The 21,719-nt window shown below is 37.2% G+C and overlaps 1 protein-coding gene across 1 annotated transcript in view; it reads left to right on the forward strand.

The window, feature by feature from the left end:
• USH2A (usherin) overlaps window positions 1–21,719 on the forward strand; it is a 770,355-nt gene that overhangs the window by 596,504 nt on the left and 152,132 nt on the right. The window contains exons 55-57 of the mRNA XM_067729757.1: window positions 5,556–5,663; window positions 12,408–12,591; window positions 13,955–14,112. Of these exons, the coding sequence (XP_067585858.1) occupies window positions 5,556–5,663; window positions 12,408–12,591; window positions 13,955–14,112 (450 nt within the window). The remainder of the gene's footprint in view (window positions 1–5,555; window positions 5,664–12,407; window positions 12,592–13,954; window positions 14,113–21,719) is intronic.

Here is a 21,719-nt window from a genome sequence, read left to right on the forward strand (position 1 = left end):
CATGCAGATAAGCTTGTAACAAGTAGTCAGAACTGAAAGCCGTGAAGTTGTTTCACTGGCATTTGCAGATGCAAGAGCCTCTTGGTTTGGATGTTTTGACGTCCAATCATATGAGACATCAACTGAACTCCTGTGTCAAAGCCTTGATACAAAAATGGACAGTGCTGATGGCTCCTCTCAAAGAGTCAAGAAATTGGCTTGACTAATCAGGATGGGGAACTGCTGAGGTCGTGCTGGATGATACTATCAAGAAAAGGGGACTCTAGCATGTGAGCTCCTGAAGTATTTTACAATCAAATTTTGTAACACAAATCATAATTTAAATCACCTTAGAGGTCTCTAAAGTGATTCCATGATGTCTTGGTGTACCAGTTTTGAACATTCCAGATTTTCACATAGAATGAGATTAATCTAAAATCGAACCCTGGTGTAGCTCTATCATCACAGACAAGGTTGCTGGTAGATGCTGGAAATTCCTGGGAATCTCCATGAGCAGAGATCACTCTGGGGGAATGAGATCCTGGGGGGAATCACTCAGTGAGATCCCAGCCACGTGGGAGCAAAAGGGAGCTCTTTTCAGCAGCAAGACTAGATGTGTGGTTCAGGTGGGCCGGGGCAAACATCCAGTTTGGGTGAACTGATGCCAGGACAGGTAACCTGCCCACCGGGTGGACAATACTTGGTAACCACCTAACAAAACCTTTTTGAAGTAACTCAAGTCTCTCAGCACTTGACCTAATTATTAACCAGGTTGATTGAGGAACTTGTGAAATTACATATTCATTGGGATTATTTGATAATCCTTCAGAAAATAACAGATGATACTTAGAATAACTGGATGAATGCTTTCAGGTAGCGCTAGCTATCTGAAATTGGAATGGACAAGAAAGCCTTTTCCTGACTAGCTGGAGATTAAAAATTAGAAACAAGCTGTTCTTTATAGAGTACATCCAATGTAATTTACATAGGTATGGATTTTGTTTTCCAGATCATCTTTTTATGATCCATAGGCAGACTTTTTGAGGTCCCTTTTTAACACATATTTAGTCTTGAAAGGAATGTTACTTGAAAGTGTAATTGTAACGAGTTTGGTTATAGTATGCCTCTTTCCTTTATAAGAGAACACGATTTCCTTTAGGGAAGTTCAAGTAATTGGCAGCCACAGTAATCTCCACTCCACTGAAATGTTAAATACTTGACTTTTCTCCATGCATTTGTCTTTCTCAGTTCTACCCCCGCTATTCTTACTCTTTTAGTTCAATGCTGAGCAGTTGAATGATGTTTTCTTTTCTCCTTCTACTCTTTGACTTTAGGATTAAGTTACAGTCGGGACAGTTCCTTGGAGACATCTCTTTATTTCCCTCTTCTCATCCTGATCAATTCATGAGTAGTTTTCAATTGTTGTGCCCTTTCCATTGCCTGTTGCTAATATGTCATATGTATCTCATTTTAAGGACTACCAATAGGGGCTTCCTTAAAATGACAGCAAATTCCAGTTGAAATGTGTTGATTTTATTGAGTTTTACAGAGTCATATATATGAAAGGTCATCCAGTTCATGTAAATCATCTATGCTTCCTGGCAGTCCATGCTTTCCTTACCGACTGTTTGAACCAAGCCTACTAGTAATCCAATCCTCTAACAATAGGAAAAACACAACACCCAAGAAAGAGAATATAGAAAATAATGGATTCATCTATTGCCTTCCCTCAAGTTAGGCTGTAGTCCAATTTAGCAGTCTGTACTCCCATGCCTGCAGTTTACAGATATGGAAACTGAGGCACCTAGAGGTCAGAGAACTGGCCCATGGTAGTAGTTAATAGATAGGTAAGGATTAGACCCAAAGAGTCTAACCTCAGACTCTGTTCTCCTAACAGCTATGCTGTACTGCCTCAGTACATGAATTGTGGTCATATTCCAAATGAAAATATTTAAATACCTAGTCCCACATGGAATTTTTGCATTACTGGAAGTGTCACTGGGCTTTGAGCTACCTATGTCATTTTCCTTATAAGCCTCGGAAGACTGACCCAACTGTTCTGGGTCACATTTCTCAGCCCGACTGCCCAGATTTGTATCCTGACCTCACCCTTTCTTATCTCTGTGATCGTATTGAATATAGTTCCCTATGCTATACAGTAGGACCTTGTTGTTTATCTATTTTATATATAGTAGTGTATATCTATTCATCTCAAACTCCTAATTTATCCCTCTCCCACCCTTTTCCCCTTTGGTAACCATAAATTTGTTGTCTATGTCTGTGAGTCTGTTTCTGTCTTGTAAATAAGTTCAGTTGTACCCTTTTTTTAGATTCCCCATATAAGTGAAATCATATGATACTTGTCTTCCTCTGTCTGACTCACTTCACTTAGTATGATAATCTTCTGACTTCTTGACCAAGGCTTTCTACTCAACACTCAGTTCTACATCCTACCCACCACCCTTAATTCTAGTACTCCAATAGCTCCAAGAGATACATATTCCTCCACTAACTATGGCCCCATCCTCTGCTAGACCACCCCACCCCACCAATCTAAACACCTGTAACAAACTCCTTGGTACACCTTCCTTGGTCTACCAAAAATCCCTCAAGGGCTAGTTTCTCCACTGTGGTACCATTTCCAAACATCTGTCTTCTAGTGTTCTGGGCTATTTATAAAATGGATGGCACTCAACCCCCTCTGAAAAATTCTGTTTAAAAAAAGACAATCACTACTTTTTTTACAAAAGTATTCATTTATTTATTTATTATTTATTTATGTATTTATTTTGGCTGTGCCAGGTCTTAGTTGCGGCACATGGGATCTTCGTTGCGGCATGCAGGATCTTTAGTTGTGGCATGTGGGATCTTTAGTTGTGGCATGTGGGATCTTTAGTTGTAGCACGTGGGTTTCTTAGTTGCAGCATGCATATGGGATCTAGTTCCTCGACCAGTAATCAAACCCGGGCCCCCTACATTGGGAGCACAGAGTCTTTCCCCCCGGACCACCAAGGAAGTCCCTCTACTTTTATGTACAGTAAATTTTCTTTTTAGCTACTGTCCTCGCTGCAAATACCCTCAATCTTCTAATCAATCTTAGTACACCTCTGCAATGACATTTTCTTTTCCTTTCCTAAGACCCATCCTAAAATGTCCTTCAAAAGTCTGAAACCAGACCAACAAGAACACAAAATGAGAAGCAGAATGAAGGCTTTTTTTTTTTTTTTTTTTTGGTTAGAATATGCTGGAGAAAAAATCAAGTATCGCTTCACTTTTACTAGCCATACTTAAGTCTGACGTTCAGGAAAAAGATCTGGAAAATATTTATTGTTCATAAATTATATTAACTTTTTATATTATTTTAGTAATATTCTGCAACTAGAGAAGAATCTCCTACTCAGTGAAATAGATACTGTGGGCAGGAGTCCCTATGGAATTATGAGGAAGGCCCTGTTTGGTCAAATCACACTTGTGATGGATACATGGACATCATCGCATCATAGCCCTGCCATCCTTATTGGGTACTTTTATGCCTCGGTCTTCCTTAAACAATATTTAACAGACATTGAATACATCAAATAGGCACTATTGGGAAAAAATGATTTAAATAAGAAACACTCAGAGATACCATCCTTACTCTCAAAGGGCTTACATTCTAAGTGTGAAAGTAAGTTATTCAGATAAAACGGTGTGACAAGGGTCAAGACCCCTTTTTCACTAATGGAAGTAAAGAAAGGGACATCGTCAGACTACACCAGCCACTGCAGTCTCTGACCTTCATTCTTGAATATTTCCTTCCATTTTCTCTTGAGCTCTGTATTCTATCATCTTTAGCCTTTTCCCATAAGCTTTTATCAAACACACAAGGCTTGGGTATGGCTTAGATCTTTCATCATATTCCTCATCCCTAAATCAGGTAAATATCACAATTATGTAAATCCTCCATAGCAACCTAATGGAAGATTATAATCAAATAAGTATCTACATCTTGTCATTAAATTGATAAGGAAACACAGAGGGCTTTGAAGCTGAATCCTGGAGGTGCTCCAGCTACAGAACATTATGGCTTTAGCAGAGAACCCAGACTACTGCTTCAATTCTAAATGAACCAGTTAATTAATTTTTTCATTGACTTAACAAGCACCTCCTTTGTGCCTGTCACCATTCAAAGGATACGGTTGTTGCCAAAACAAAGTCCTTGCTCTTTTTGAGCTTACATCATGGAGGTGGAGACAAACAATAGATAAACAGACATATAATCAAACATCAGATAATGTTGAAGGCTATGAAAGAAAGTAATTTGAGAGGATAAAAAGTGCTGGTTATGGTGTGTAGATAGAGCGGTCAAAATCTTTTAAAATGTAGCATTTGAGCAGATCTGCATAAAGTGACAGTGTGACTTTATAAATGTCTCTGGAGGAAGAGTCACCTCACCAAAAGAACAAAATATGTGAAAATGTAGTTCTAAATTCATGAAAAAATAAGTGTAGTAATTATTGGATCCATGTTATAACTTAGCCCAATATTTGACATTAGAGATTAAGTCCTATTCTTTTTTTAAGAAAATATTTGTAAAGCATTGTTTGAGTTTTCCCAAGAATCAAGGCGAGAAATGTTAGCCTCTATGTATCCTTGTTGAATGCTGCTGAGTCTTAAGGTTGCTTCTGCTAAAATAAAGTACTTCTCTAAGTAACCCATCCCATCTGCTTAACAGCCTTAGAAGCTAGATGCAATGGTTCCCCATTTTACAGATCAGTAGATGAGAGCAAAGTGAAGCTAAGTAACTTGTCCAGGGTCACTGGCCACAGAGCAGTGAAGTCTGACAATACGTAACTTCTGTTGTAAATGGATTGCCATTCTTTTTTCCCCTGAGAATTTATTGAGCTATTATTGTGCTACACCATACATCATACATCTGAATACAAAAGAGTTAGTTGGTGTTAATATGAGCTGAATATGGCTTGGGGCTAAAAAATGTTGACTCTAACCTTCTTTTTACTTTTTTTTTCTGCCCCTGTTCATATAAGAAGCAATTGAAGAAACTGGGGTGGTTCGCCTAGAGAAGAGAAAAGTCAGGGGGGATTTGATAACTGTCTACAAATATTTGAAGAACTGTCATGTGGAAAAGAAATTAGATTTGTTCTATAAGTCCCTAGCGGGTGGAAGTGATAGAAAGAGTTCACCACAATATAAGGAAGGACTTTCAAACCAAATAGAGAACTGTAGAGCTCTCTAAAGATAGAGGGGGCTATTTGGGAGATGGACTACTTTGATCCTCTAGCCAGGGGAGCCCCTTCAATGACACCTTGTACAGGGGAATCAAGGGTAAAATGGGTGGATGGATGACATGAATTTTCAGATCTCTTCGAAGGCTGAGAATTTATTATTTTACCAGTGAGAAATGAAATTTCTATTAATACTGAGCTGCTTATGAAGTTCCTCTCTCCCTTAGAGAGTGTTTTCTGCTCTTAAAATTTTTGGATATCGTATCTACAGCTCTGCATGTGACTGCTCGTGCTTACCTGATAATAAATAATCCTCTCAAGAGGTACTTGATTTCTTTTTGCTCTTTCTAGGTCTGCAGCCATACACCAACTACAGCTTCACACTTAGAGCTTGTACATCTGCTGGATGCACTTCAAGTGAGCCTTTTCTAGGTCAGACTCTGCAGGCAGCCCCTCAAGGTAATTAAAAAATACCCATGACTGGGGAGAAGAAGTTTTCATTTGGTATTTTGATGTGAACTCTATAAACTCTTTCCTAACAAACAAGGAAGAAGGAATAAAGTCTATAAGTGCAAAATTAAATAAAATTGTAGGTTCCTATTTCTCAAGTTTAGTTAAACTATAAGCTTCCCAAGGCAGTTTGCCTTCAATCCCTTAAACCTTTTAGATGTGGTTTTACATGGAAAAACACTATTATCTACTTGGATACGAAATGCCTCCCAAAATCAAGGATTAAATATTCCCAGAGCAGCTAAAATATAACAAGCACCATGCTCCCTATTGAAGCTGATTAAAATATCACTGCCCTCAAGAACTTACAGTCAAATAGAAGTGATAGGACAAGTACCCAAGTCTGTATGAAGAGAGAGAATCTTAAAGGTGATGTGAAGAAAGAATAAATGAACAGAACGCTCAGGTTAATCTATGAAGGGAGAAATTATAACCCATCACAGGCATCAAGAAAGATTTTAGGGAGCAGATGCCTTCTGAGATGGACCACAAGGAACAAGGATTTTGACAAATGAATGGTAGGAGGAGAAATACACAGCTTGAGGGAATGTAAAGTGGGACCATCACCTTGGAGATCAAATTGGTGATGTCTATTAAACATAAAATGTTTCCCCATGACACAGCAGTTTCAATTTCATTATCTATGCCAGAAAATAACACTTCCACAACTGCACAAGGAGGCATGCACCAGGATGTTTATTGAAGCCTTTTTTGTCGTTTGGTTAATGGCAAAATACTGGAAGCAATTGAAATGTCTTTGAGTGGGGGCATTGCTAGCTAAATTCAGGTATATTCACATTATGGAATTCCATGCATCAGTTTAAAGGAATGAGATGATCCATACATATAAAATAGAAGTTATAGAACTACATTCATGTATGGTGTCCTTATAAAACAACACATAGAAAACGATATTCATTTCTATAGATAAATAAATAAATGCATAGGAAAGATTCTGGCAGCATACGCACCCAAATAATAACAACGGTCTGTGCGTTAGGAAGTGGGATGGGTAGTATCATTTACTTGCAGGAGAAAAATGTGTGCAAAAGCTTGGGCTAGTGATCAACTAATTCTTTTGTTAATCTCTACTATCTGCCTGTTTTCCATGTGGGGAAACAGAGGCATAACTAAGTTTCTGAACAGAAATATAACGTTAATGATCATCAGACAGTCCTGAACTACTTGTCCATTACTCTTCTAATGAAGGGGTTGTTGTACCTCAGAATATTAGACCTGAACTTCCTACCAGTAAATGGGGAATAAAATGGAAAATTCCACATATGGGGCATATGGCTCCTCACCGGGAATTCACTAATGATGTTTTCTATATAAAGAATGTTTCATGTCAAAAAGCTTAGTGTTCCTATGAAAGGAAGAAACCAGCAGTGGATTTTTTGGAAAGGTAAACTGTCAAATGGATACTTTGATGATAATGGATAATTTCTAAAGGATCTATCAACCAGTTTTGGCTGAAACTCAGCCAGATGAAAGAGCAGGGTCTCTCCAGTTTACTCATCCAATCCATATATTTAAATTCTTAGAAAATATGCATCTCTATTCTCACTTTGTCCAAAAAAAAGAAGATTTCTTGAAAGAGCTCAGATTTCATGACTTAAACATTATAGCTTTCAACAGTGCTGGGGAGTATGAGATGAGAAATGTTTTACTTGATTTCTGTTTTTAACTTTATGCACCTTTACTTTAACACAAATAACTGTGCAAAGGAACAATAAACTAAATGAGCTTTCCTCTGCAGAACGGACATGGATTTAGAATCCACTTTCTGGCTGTGTAAGTGCCAATTGTGAATAACTTGTATGAGAAATAAATGTAGTCGGAGTGCTTAACTTGGAGGTTGTGAGGGAACTAATCAGCAGTAACATTAAGTTGTGTTGTTTTGCTAAAGTGGAAATAAACATATCATTTTAAATTAATAACCCCAATATAACTAATTTTAAAAGGTCTCGTTGAGTGAATCAGCCATAGTTTGAAGGTCTAACATTTGGGTGTCTAAGTGGATATGGAGAGAATTAAAAGAAGCATTTGTTCCTAGCTACCCTGAGAGCTCCTCATTTCTTTCATTTTCAATCTAAAAAAGAAAAAAAGAAAAAAAAAAAGCACATTATGACCCCATTGGTAAGTTGGACCTAATTCTCTCCGATTTTAACCTACTAGAAAAATGGCGTTTCCATAGTCAAATAGTGGGAAGAGCTTGAACTGGATTATTGCTCTCTTTCAGGATTGCTGCCGTACTGGCAAGCTCTCGTTCATTTTTAGAGTTCAAGCATGCAAAATTGCAGGCATGCGTTCCTCTAGCATTGATAATATGAAAAAGCAAAAGGAAAAGAAGACCAGTCTTTTTCAGTTTCATTCCAGATTCCTCTTCCTCTGCCCTTCTTTTATCTGTTGATGCTCTCCCTTGGAATTCTCCAGTACTAGCTGGAATTCCTAATGAAGGTGGAGAGCTCCCAAATTCTAGAGCTTTCACAAAGCCTACACTCGCAGATTTAAGGCCTGTCTATCTACCAGTCTACGAGATGTTTATATTTAAGTGTTTTACAAATATTTCAACCTCAGTATTTCAATGTTTAAAATCGCTCTCCCCACTAACTTTCTTTTCTTCCCTTTTCCCTCTCTCAAATACCACCATCTAATCATCTAAGCCCCCAAACTGACATTCTTAATGCTTCTCTTTTCCTTAAGTTATAGTAGACAATTCTTCATAGTTTTATTAATTTTAAATCTTAAGGATTTTTAAAATGTTGTTCTTCCTTTCCATCCCTTCTGTCGTTGCCTTAGCTCAGACACCTACAACTTCTCCAGAGCCTCCTAACTAGTCTCCCTGCCTCTGGCCATTTCTCCTCTTTCTCAAATCACCATCCCAATTCTTTTTTAACAGTTTTGCCAAAATAGGCATAACTCACATTAATTACCTCCATAAAAATCCCATTTCTTTCCAGGAGGAAAGAAATCCACATCTTCTTAGTAAATCAAATTAGACAGACCCCTCAAGTTTTAACTTCTGCCAGTCTGGCAAGTCTTTTGGTATTTCCCACATGCAATTTAATATACCAGTCATGCCAATATACTTGAACTTGTACCATGCTTTCCCTAGCTCTAGGACTTTGTGTGGGTTTCCCTCAGCCTCTAGATACCCTTCCCTACATCCTCACTCAGCTAACTCCCATTTTTTCAAAATTTGGCTCAGATATCTCCCATTCTGAAAATCTCCTCTGACCCCATCCCCTTCCCATCCATCCCCATTTCACTCCCAGCCTGTATTAGGTACCATGGCTAAGTGCTCTAATAGCACACTAAGCTTCCTTTTCTTAAAACACTTATCAAACTGGACTATAAATTGTTATTTACCCATTTTTATTCATCACGATACTATAGGTTCCTTGGAGGATAAAGACTATATATCTTTATCCCCACATTCACAGTGCCCAACATAGAAAATGACTAACTTGAGTAGAATGTTGAATCCACAAATGAACAAATAATAAATGGCCCAGAATTCAATGCACTTCCGACATCAGCCAATACAAAACTTGTTCCTTTGATTAACTTCCAAGGGAAAGCCAATCCACAAAAAGTGTTGGAATTTTTGACTTGGAATTTGTAGGGACATAAGGAATGGGTAATACTGCATGACACTCAAGACAAGTTAAAACAAAGCCAGTGGACATGTTCCTTATTTAGTAGCTATTATGTCAAGAGACCAACCAAGGTGTCCTTCTGACCTTTCCCTCTTACACCTCTCAGCTAGTTTACCTGCTCCCCACCCCACTTCTAGATGATTTCCCTCATGACCATCCATTTCCTTCCCTCGAACAGCCTCAGTTCTGCCCTTCCATTACGTAGAATAGGTTTTCTGATGTCACTGAGACCCAGGCTCAGCGAGGGAGGTAGATTCTTCACCTGGGACTTACTAAGACCTCTCACCAAAGGCGGGTCTTATCCTATCAAAGATTTCTTGCAGCTGCCAAGATAAGAGAGTCTCCATAACATTATGTAAGTGAAAACACAGGGCTTATTAGTTTTTTACACATTCCAATTTCATCTTATAAATCAAACCAACGGACACAGGGTTATTGCCAACATGAACAGAGCTTTCACCAGCTTATCTAAATATAAAACTCAACTTTTATTTAAAACACAAAGCAACACCAAAATGTGGCTTCATTTTATCTCATTAACTCCTGCATTTCCACAGACTGCATTGACTGATTCAAAGCAGAAACTAAGCAGTAGCCTTTCTCGCAACTTGGTGATTTTTAATACATCCTTCAAGGTAAGGAAGACAGGACTGCAGGAAGCGGATTATGAACTACAGCCTTATACTTTATCTTTTAAATCAACAAACTAATATCACGTTTAAATCAGAGCTCTAATTAGCTGGGTGAGTCATCCAGCAGCTGTTGGCAGAGAGACCCAAACATAAATGTATATTATGATTTGTGGATTTGTTCAAGTACCTAACATAGGGTGAGCTTTCAGAACAAAATGAACTACTCTCTTCTCAGGATTAAGCTGTTCTTTAGAAAATCAGTAAGTTTGAGCCATTTTTAAATCGATCTTGATTCTTTCAGAATGCTGCTAAGTAAATAGCATTTGAATGTCCTTTTCTTATAAAAGTGTTGAAATCTTACCCTTTCCTGAGTAACTTACACAGGAGGTACAATCAACCAAAAACTATTGATTATTGAGAACTTAATATTGAAATGAGTTTTTAAAAGCTGAAGAAGAGAGTTACAGAGTCTATTCAGAGCATGACCAGATGACAACATGAAAATCTTTCTCATCGCTAGGTTCTCCATCAATACATTTTTACATTGATAAGACTACTTAAATATTTGACCTTGAATTACAGTTGTTTGTGTACACATTTTATCTTTTATACAGAGGGTATAAACTCCTCATAAAAATGAGCCATATCTTAGTCGCATTTGTGGTCCATAGAATACTTAACATAGTAATTTGTGGGACATAAATTTACAACAAAATTATTCAATATTTATGAGGCATCGTGCTATCCATAAAGATACATGGACTAGTAATACAGAGTAGACCCCTGCCCTCATGCAGCTAACTTTGTATTAAAAGCAGGAGAAAGAAATAGACCACACAGTCATAAAAACAAAAAATAATGATGATATCAAAGAAAGAAGATGATTATGATGTTATGAGCATTGAGAGGAAAATAGAAAAGGGCATATGATAGAGAGGAACAAGGTTGGGATCACTTTAGATAGGGTTAAAGTTATAGTTAGGGAATAGTGGTCAATAAGACCTCCCTGATAAGGTGATATTTACACGGGTCACTGAAATCTGAGAATAAAATGCACAGTTGTCATGGTGTCACGAACAAAAGTGTTCCAGTCAGAGGGAATGGAAGTGCAAAAGCTCAGAGGTGAGAAAGAACTTGAAACATTCTGAGGCTAGAAAGGAGTCTGGTGTGGCTGGAGCTTCGTGAATGATGAAGAGAATGGTGCCAGGTAGTCCAGAGCCAGAAAAATGTAGGGCCGTACAGGTTATCGTAAGGAATTGGAATTATACTATATGAATAATTTCAAAAGGGCTGTATATTTTATGAATATTATACTAGGTTACATATATACTATATATGCTTTTATAAGTGATAGAGAGAACGACAAGATTTAAAACACAGACACTAGTTTAGAGGCTATCACAGGAGTCCATGAGAGGGAGAAATGTAGTTTGGATCAGGAGAGGTAAAAATAGAAAGGACTATGCACATTCAGGGTAGAATCTGCAGGACTCGATGATAGATTATATTTAGGGGTGAGAAAAGTAAGAGCCTCAGGGATAATTTTTTTGTGTTTTGCCCAAGAAAATGAATAGTTGGATAAGATTTGGAGACAAACAGATTGTAAACCAGAAAACCAAGAGTTCTGTTTTAGATGTTTTAGGTTTTTGATATGTTATTAGTCATCTAAATGGAGGTAGGCAAGTAGAGAGTGGAACTCATGTGTCTGAAGCTCAGGAGAGAGTTTTAGTATAGCGATATGTATCAGGCAGTGTTCAACATAGAGATAATGTTTAAAACTGAGACTAAATGGAGATCAACTACAAAGACAGTGTTGCCAAACAAGAGGAGAGGAAAGGAGAAGAAGGGAGGGAAGGGTAGAGGAGAGAGCCTAGTTCTCTGAGGCACTATATCATTTTGAGGTCCAGGAAGGGAAGAGAAGCCAGTAAATGAGGCTGGAAGTAGCCAGAGAGAAAGGAAAAAACAAGCACAGCATGTCGTGTCAGAGAGGCACAGGCAAAGTATGTTTGTTCATCGAATTTGATAATTCAGGCAAATACTAGATTATGATTCCAAGTAAACAGGCATCAAATTTGAAAATTCCTGGATATTTTCTTAGGTCTTGATTACACTCAGAGTAACAGCCAAGATAGAGAAAGTCTCCGTCACTAGTTGTCTGGCATTCATTTTCTAAAGGCAATTCAAAACTAATAATAATTAAAGCATTAGTAAAGTATTTATATATTTATACCCAATTATATACTTTACCTCCAAAACAAATAAAATGTATTTTTGTTGCTCACCATGAGATTTTTTTATCAACAGATAAAAATATCATAGCATGTGGAGTGATGGTATGACTTTTGATATGGTGCTTACTGTATCCTAGCAATAAAACTTCCTTGTGTTATTTTTGCCAGGAGTTTGGGTGACACCTCGACACATTATCATCAATTCTACAACAGTGGAATTATATTGGAGTCTGCCGGAAAAGCCCAATGGCCTCATTTCTCAATATCAATTGAGTCGTAATGGAAGCTTGGTTTTCCTGGGGGGCAGTGAGGAGCAGAACTTCACTGATAAAAACCTGGAGCCCAACAGCAGGTAAACTAAAAGAAAACTTCACCAATCGTACAGTGAGAATTACAGATTTCTCAGGGTTGAGAAAGAGGCCATCTCCAACTGAAACAATATTAAATGAATTGGTTAATTAATCTCATATATTAGCCATTCCATAGCTGATGAAATCTCTTAATCCATTTCAGATGATGAAGATCCAAACACTAGCTCATTACAGTAGTCTTCAGAGGACATGATATTCCTTAGAACTGTAAACAGCCTTTTATTTGACATGAGAATTTTTTCGTATATGAAATACACAAAGTGTTCAATTTTAAGAATTATCAAATGATCTTCAAAATCATGCATCCCTAAACTAGCAAGAAAAGAGATCTAAAGAGGTGTGTTTTGTATCAACAACCTTTACTTCTGGGATAATGTTTTCTCTACTTGCTATACTATATATAGACAGGAGTGGTTTGAGGGGGAAAACTTCCACATATTTGCAATTCAGTCCCATTCATTTCTCAGCAGAGATCGAATATATCTTAGATCAACAGATGTTTTCTTACAGAGAGTAGAGATCAATTTAGTTTTATTGTAGAGAGTAGCAGATCAATTTAGAGACATCTTTCTCTAAACATATTTCCCTGAACTCTAACCCATTTAAAACTGGAGAACATTCATTTGAATCCTCCACAATCCACCGGCACACTCCAAGACTTTCCTGAAATCTTTAAGAAAAGCAATGAATTACTCGACGGTTAAAAATAAAATGGGGGGGACTTCCCTGGTGGCGCAGTGGTTAAGAATCCACCTGCCAATGCAAGGGACACGGGTTTGAGCCCTGGTCCGGGAAGATCCCACATGCCACAGAACAACGAAGCCTATGCGCCACAACTACTGAGCCTGTGCTCTAGAGCCCTTGAGCTGCAACTACTGAGCCCACATGCCACAACTACTGAACCCCGTGTGCCTAGAGCCCATGCTCTGCAACAAGAGAAGCCACTGCAGTGAGAAGCCCACGCACCACAACGAAGAGTAGCCCTGCTCACCACAACTAGAGAAAAGCCCACGTACAGCAACAAAGACCCAACGCAGCCAAAACTTAATTAAATAATTAAAATAATAATAATAAATTTACATTTTAAAATGCCCATATTTAAAAAAAATAAAAAATAAGAAAAAATAAAATAAAATGGGAAAGGGTCCGAAATAGTGATGTCCTGGAGAGAATGTTCCCTGTGCTAGAAAAATTATAAGGTCTATGGTAAAGTCTCTGGATGGGGAACAAAGAATTTGCAATTTGTCACAAATTTAGAACCAAGCAATAGATAGAAAAGCCAGCAATCACTGTCCAATTATCGTGTGCATTGCCTTATCACAATTCTTTCTTTTTTAAATATAGGTACATTTATAAGCTGGAAGCCACTACTGAAGGTGGCAGCAGTCCCAGTAATGAGTACATTATACAGACACCTATATTAACACCAGAAGAAATCCCACCTCCATATAACATCACAGTAATTGGGCCTGATTCCATATATGTAGCTTGGACCCCACCAGGTAAGAAATAAAACCTGTGTGTGTGTGTGTGTGTGTGTGTGTGTGTGTGTGTGTACACGCATGCGCACGCACGCGCATGTGTACATAAAACATTTCAGAGGAAATTAATTGGAGATAGGACTGGAAATGTGAATTTAGTAAATCAGAAGGACATATTCTGTCTCCTGGATAAATATAAACAGAATAAACCAAACTACACTCACGGGTGAATACATGTGTTAGCATTTATGTACATACATATAGATAGATATAGGTGTATAGATAAAGATATATAGATACCTAGATATATACTTTTCTATCAAAGCAACGCTTTCTTTCAAGTACCAGAGCCTAAAAATCTCTTTTCTTATTCATACATATGCAAGGTAAGTCACATAGGTCTGAACTACCTTGAGCATCCGTTTCTACAGGATCCCCTAGATTGAATCATTGGCATTATATTATAGTAGTGAATGGAGAATTCAGAAAGAAAATAGACCACTCCACCCATGTATCTTGAGTTGTGACCAGTTATATAGTAGCTGAATTTTACCTCTCTGAGCTGTGTAGCCTCCATCAAACCACTGAGTCCCTAGTAGGTTGCTTTTGTGGTTTAGTGCAATATTATATTTGGAATATAATCACCATCCTCAGGTCAAACTCTGACTGCATTAACACTGTGGATTAAGGATTAGAGTGAAATCTGCTTGCTCTGTCTTTTAACGTTAGGGATATTTGGAAGTTTTGTTTCAGTAAAATTTAAAACTGATTAAGGTGTTAAATGAACTTCAAAGATATGTGAGTTTATTTTTAATATCTAGTCTTAACATGAAATTGAAACATGAAATTAACACAAACCCCTGTTGTCCCCATCAGATTAAGTTTAGCCACATTTCAACATGGTACTGAAAATAATTGGTTAACAGTCATTTGGGCTATCAGCAGATCCATTCCATAAAATAATTAACAGACATATTTTGCATTGAACTGAAAACATAACTCAGTCAAAACATGTAATTTAGGCATAAAGATAACATAAAGGCATAATATTGGATTGGCCAAAAAGTTTGTTCGGGTTTTTCTGTAAGATGGTATGGAAAAACCTGAACGAACTTTTTGGCCAACCCAGTATATAAAACTTAAATTCTCATGAACCAACATCCTTCTGATGTCATAATCTCAGATCAAAGAAAAAAAGGATCTTTTGGGGGACAAATTTGCAGGAGAAAATCTCTGAAGAGCTTTCTAAGCAAAGAAAAACTTAAGTTGCTCTAAGATATAAAGTATAAATGATTTCATCCACCTTTGTATTAAAATGAACATGCAACATATTAAATTAAACAAAACAAGAAAGAATAATCCATAGCGCCGGGATGTGTCATAAAGTACTATAATTCAGATCTCAGTATTAGAAGCATAGCTGTTCTTGAACTCTGCTCTTAATTTTAACAGGAATAAATACAAATCTCCTGCTGTGAAAAATATACAAACTTACATATCCTTTTATGGAATTGATTTCTACCTTCATGGAAGAGCATGGCCAACTTGCAGCCTTTTAGTGTATTTCTCCTTGGCATTCTTATAGTACCGTGGTATTTTTGCTCCACAAAGTAAAATGAGGCATCACAGAGCCAGCCTGAGACCAGATTCAGCCTATTGACTGGAGACTTCTCAGATTCAGTCCAGGTTCTTTTACCATACAAGTTTGCAAAGAGCAATAAAGAAAATCCAGGGTGATACGCAAAGTTGATGATTTTCTAGCCAAGTGACCAGGAAGTTCCATGGTTTATCACAGAGGTCCCCAGCCTTTTTGGCACCAGGGACCGGTTTCGTGGAAGACAATTTTTCCACGGATGGGGTGGGGGATGGTTCAGGCAGTAATGCGAGCGATGGGGAGCGATGGGGAGCGGCAGATGAAGCTTCACTGGCTTGCCCACCGCTCACCTCCTGCTGTGCAGCCTGGTTCCTAACAGGCCACAGACTGGTACCATCTGCAGCCTGGGGTTTGGGGACCCCTAGTTTATCAAATTACATGTCATTTTCATATTATTACACACCTAAATTGTCATTGCTAATCCGAAGATTTCACACTTAGTAAGGATTTGAAAACATCTTTCTTTTTAAAAAAATTTTTTATTGGAGTATAGTTGATACAGTGTTATCAACTATAACAATGTTGTGTTAGTTTTAGGTGTACAGCAAAGTGAATCAGTTATACATATACATATATCCACTCTTTTTTAGATTCTTTTCCCATGTAGGTCATACAGAGTATTGAGTAGAGTTCCCTGTGCTATGCAGTAGGTTCTTATTAGTTATCTGTTTTATATATAGTAGTGTGTATGTCAATCCCAATCTCCCAATTTATCCCTCCCCCGCCCTTTCCCCATAAGTTTGTTTTCTATATAAGTTTGTTTTCTACATCTGTGACTCTGTTTCTGTTTTGTAAATAAGTTCATTTTTTTATATTCCACATATAAGCGATATCATATTTCTGTGCCAGCTATTAGCTGACTTTAAATAAGTCAGTTTCTTTGAGTCTCAGTTATCTCCATCTGTAAAATCAATCAGAGAAGAAAAAGAAATAAAAGGAATCCAAATTGGAAAAGAAGAAATAAAGCTGTCACTGTTTGCAGATGACATGATATTATAGATAGAGAATCCTAAAGATGCTACCAGAAAACTACTAGAGCTAATTAATGAATTTGGTAAAGTAGCAGGATAGAAGATTAACGCACAGAAATCTCTTGCATTCCTATACACTATTGATGAAAAATCTGAAAGAGAAATTAAGGAAACACTCCCATTTACCACTGCAACAGAAAGAATAAAATACCTAGGAATAAACCTACCTAAGGAGACAAAAGACCTGTAGGCAGAAAACTATATGACACTGATGAAAGAAATTAAAGATGATGCAAACAGATGGAGAAATATATCATGTTCTTGGATTGGAAGGATCAACATTGTGAAAATGACTATACTACCCAAAGCAATCTACAGATTCAATGCAATCCCTATCAAACTACCAATGGCATTTTTCACAGAAAAAGAGCAAAAAATTTCACAATTTATATGGAAACACAAAAGACCACGAATAGCCAAAGCAATCCTGATACAGAAAAACAGAGCTGGAAGAATCAGGCTCCCTGACTTCAGACTATACTACAAAGCTACAGTAATCAAGACAGTATGGTACTGGCACAAAAACAGATATATAGCTCAATGGTGCAGGACAGAATGCCCAGAGATAAACCCATGCACATATGGGCACCTAATTTACAACAAAGGAGGCAAGAATATACAATGGAGAAAAGACAGCCTCCTCAATAAGTGGTGCTGGGAAAACTTGACAGCTACATGTAAAAGAATGAAATTAGAAGACTCCCTAATGCCATACACAAAAATAATCTCAAAATGGATTAAAGACCTAAGAGTAAGGCCAGACACTATCAAACGCTTAGAGGAAAACATAGGCAGAACACTGTATGACATAAATCACAGCAAGATCCTTTTTGACCCACCTCCTAGAGAAATGGAAATAAAAACAAAAATAAACACATGGGACCTAATTAAACTTAAAAACTTTTGCACAGCAAAGGAAACCATAAACAAGACAAAAAGACAACCCTCAAAATGGGAGAAAATATTTGCAAATGAAGCAACTGACAAAGGATTAGTCTCCAAAATTTACAAGCAGCTCATGCAGCTCAATATCAAAAAAAAAAAAAAAAAAAAAACAGCCCCATCCAAAAATGGGCAGAAGACCTAAATACACATTTCTCCAAAGAAGATATACAGATTGCCAAGAAACACATGAAAGGATGCTCAACGTCACTAATCATTAGAGAAATTCAAATCAAAACTACAGTGAGGTATCACCTCACACCAGTCGGAATGGCCATCATCAAAAAATCTATAAACAATAAATGCTGGAGAGGGTGTGGAGAAAAGGGAACCCTCTTGCACTGTTGGTGGGAATGTAAATTGATACAGCCACTATGGAGAACAGTATGGAAGTTCCTTAAAAACTAAAAATAGAACCACCATACAACCCAGCAATCCCACTACTGGGCATATACCCTGAGAAAACCATATTTCAAAGGTGTCATGTACCGCAATGTTCATTGCAGCTCTATTTACAATAGCCAGGACATGGAAGCAACCTAAGTGTCCATTGACAGAAGAATGGATAAAGGAGATGTGGCACATATATACAATGGAATATTAGCCATAAAAAGAAATGAAACTGAGTTATTTGTAGTGAGGTGGATGGACCTAGAGACTGTCATACAGAGTGAAGTAAGTCAGAAAGAGAAAAACAAATACCGTATGCTAACACATATATATGGAATCTAAAAAAAAGAAAAAAGTTCTGAAGAACCTAGGGGTAGGACAGGAATAAAGATGTAGATGTAGAGAATGGACTTGAGGACGCGGAGACGGGGAAGGGTAAGCTGGGACGAAGTGAGAGAGTGGCATGGACATATATACACTACCAAATGTAAAATAGATAGCTAGTGGGAAGCAGCCACATAGCACAGGGAGATCAGCTTGGTTCTTTGTGTCCACATACAGGGGTGGGATAGGGAGGGTGGGAGGGAGGGAGACGCAAGAGGGAGGAGATATGGGGATATATGCGTATGTATAGCTGATTCACTTTGTTATAAAGCAGAAAGTAACACACATTGTAAAGCAATTATACTCCAATAAAGATGTTAAATAAATAAATATGTATTTGCCCCAAAATCTGCTAGGTCCCAAGGCCTCCACTTTCAAAATCATAAAACTGCATATTGCAAGATTGGGTTTGTAAATTTTTAAGATTTCTTTCAAATTTCCCAGAATTTTGTCATTTTTTTTCTTTGAGTTCAATATCATATTTTCATGTTTAAAGTATAATGTTTCTATTTAGAAAAGGATCATTGTGAAATAAGGCATAAGTTTTGCTTTTTTAATGTCACCTTAACTCTTGTCTACCTCAATTTTGTAGAAATTGTTCATTCCAGTCCAGCCTAAGGGATATTGTAGAAATACTTTACACACTAGCTCTGACCATGTAACCAGCGGTTAATAAATCCATAATATCCAGGCCTGTCAATCTTTTAGTTTCAGATGCACAAACTCCATGACAGAAACCCTGTAATATATGGAAAGATTAAAGTCTTAAATTAAACTTTTTTCCTGGTGCCTAGAAGGATTTTGAACTTAGTAAACAGGGAGATGATTTTGACTTGTGTATAATCTACAGTTGATTTTATTGGAAAGTACCTCATGCTGTGTTTTGATTTGGATAATAAAAACATTTTCTGTTCCTGAATAGTCACAAATATATATTTTAAACAGGAAGAAAACAAACTTGTTATAACTTGAGGTTGTTTATTTGCTGACAGTCGAGAGCTTTCTAGGTATTCATCATACCCTCCTGCCATTGCAAAGTGATTATATCATACACAGAGCTGAAAAATGGACAAAACAGTCCATACCTGTAGTTCCCAAACCTGAGTGCACATTAGGATCACCTGGAAAGCTTGTGCAAAGACAGATTCTCAACCCCAAGTTTACTGAATAAGAATGTCCTGGGCTAGAGTTAAGTTCGGCAGATGACACTGATGTGCTCCAAGTTTAGTAACCATGGATCACCCACATCATGGGTGGTCAAAAGTGGTCAGTTACAATAAATCTCTGAAAATGCAGATCAAACCAGTTTCCCTTGAATGTCCAAAGCCAAAATAGTGGTTAACTGATTGTTTTTCACACGTATTTTGTTTCGTGGTCAGTAAGGACAGAGTGACCTTACACAGGTAAGTTGCTGGGAGAAAACTATCTCTGTGGTTGCCTGGCAACAGAAAATGACCCGTGCAATTATGTGGGCTTTCAGTTTACACATTGTTAATGATCAGTGTTATCTATAAATTGCCTTATTGTTTATAAATCCTGTTAGTAAAAGGGGTTCAGGCCAGAGAGTATATGAGAATATTCAGGGGAAGAGAAATTGTGATAAATATCATATATTCATTAACATTACTTGTGTATATTTGCCATTTTTTAAATTCCTAGTATGTGCCAAACAATTTGATAAGCACTTTCCCTGCCTTACTGCAGTTAATTCTCATGCAAACCCTGGTAGACAAGTAATATCATTATCAAAATATTAAGATAAGAAACTTGAATCTTGAAGAAGTAATATAATTTACTCAAGGTCACACAGCCTGAATTCAAATTCAGGTCTGTGCTCTTCTGCTGCCTTATAAGAGCAATTCCTTCCTGTCTTTGGCTTAACTCTTAAATCCAAATCATACTTTCCATTTACTGCCCAAAGTCTTTTAGATTTACAATAGAGCAACTAGGTTTTCTGAAATAGTAGCCTAGAGGGCCAAGAAGCAGAGCTAGGTGTTGGGGAAAACCAAACGATTTGGGGAGAAAATTTTTTGTGTGGGGCGTGTCAAGACCAGAAGAATTAATGGTGGAAAATGACGAGCCCCTGAAGGGAAAATATCTACCTGGCAATAGTTATCTCCTGAGGCGTGAGGGAACTAGTAACCAGAAGCCATTACTGACCCATCTAGAAGTGCAGAAAGAGTAGATGTGACTTAGCAAAACTAGATTCCAGGTCCAGGAAGATTTTAATTAGGTGGGAAAGGAAAAGAGTCATTTCTCAAATAACTACAGAGAGATTATTCAAAGACTATTTTAAGCCCTTTGTAGACTGTCTTTTACCTCCCAAGTAAATCCTGGTTTACTTTCTCTCATTATTACTTGACAAAAGTTAGCGGTAAGATTATCAAAACTCTCCGAACTAAAAAAAAAACAAGATTTCCGCTCTTCTGTACATCATTTGTACTTTCAAATCAGATGATACACAAACAACATGTCCTTATAAAATGTTTGCTAAAGTATTAAAGGAACAAAAATGTTGAGTAAGCTTCTAAACTTTATCATTCAGGCAAATATAAATAAATTTTGGATTTTCTGCTGTTTAAAATTATTCAAACACTTGATTTCCTATAGAAGCCCACATTCAGTGGGCACTGGGTATATGCTGGCTGTTCTTATTTGAATCTACAGACAACGTAAACCAGATTAGTTTATTCCTAAACATTTCTTCTCACCTTTTACAAGCTCTGAACCTTGGGTCAGAATTTACACATTCATATTAAAGAGAAAAAAGGATATATGCTACCTTAGTGGTTGAAAATGTATAGAAAAATGAAAAAGAAAATACTTCATGGGATGTAAGTGGTTTACTCAGATTAAGAATGGAGATAGGCATCCCTGCCATTTCAGAATCCAAACATTCAAAATTATTTAAACTCTGAAGGTAATAATGGGACTTTCTAATTTATCAAGATGACGACTCTGTTTTGATCTATCCTAGCCCTTAATCATCTTCTAATTAACAATATCATTGGATTCAACACCCGCTTTTTCTCACTAAAGATGGTGAGTTATTTAGGCTTAATGCATAATATTGAAATAATGGTGCTTTTCCTGTCACATTTATCTCTTAGTCCATTAAAGAAAAGAATTGGCAACAATTCTTCTACTGAGAAATCATTTAAATTAATATTGCTTAGGAATATAAATGATTTTTATTAATCAAGTTTTGATTAAAGGGTAGCTAGCCA

The sequence above is a fragment of the Pseudorca crassidens genome, chromosome 2 (genome assembly GCF_039906515.1).
Source record: "Pseudorca crassidens isolate mPseCra1 chromosome 2, mPseCra1.hap1, whole genome shotgun sequence".
Classification (NCBI taxonomy): domain Eukaryota; kingdom Metazoa; phylum Chordata; class Mammalia; order Artiodactyla; family Delphinidae; genus Pseudorca; species Pseudorca crassidens.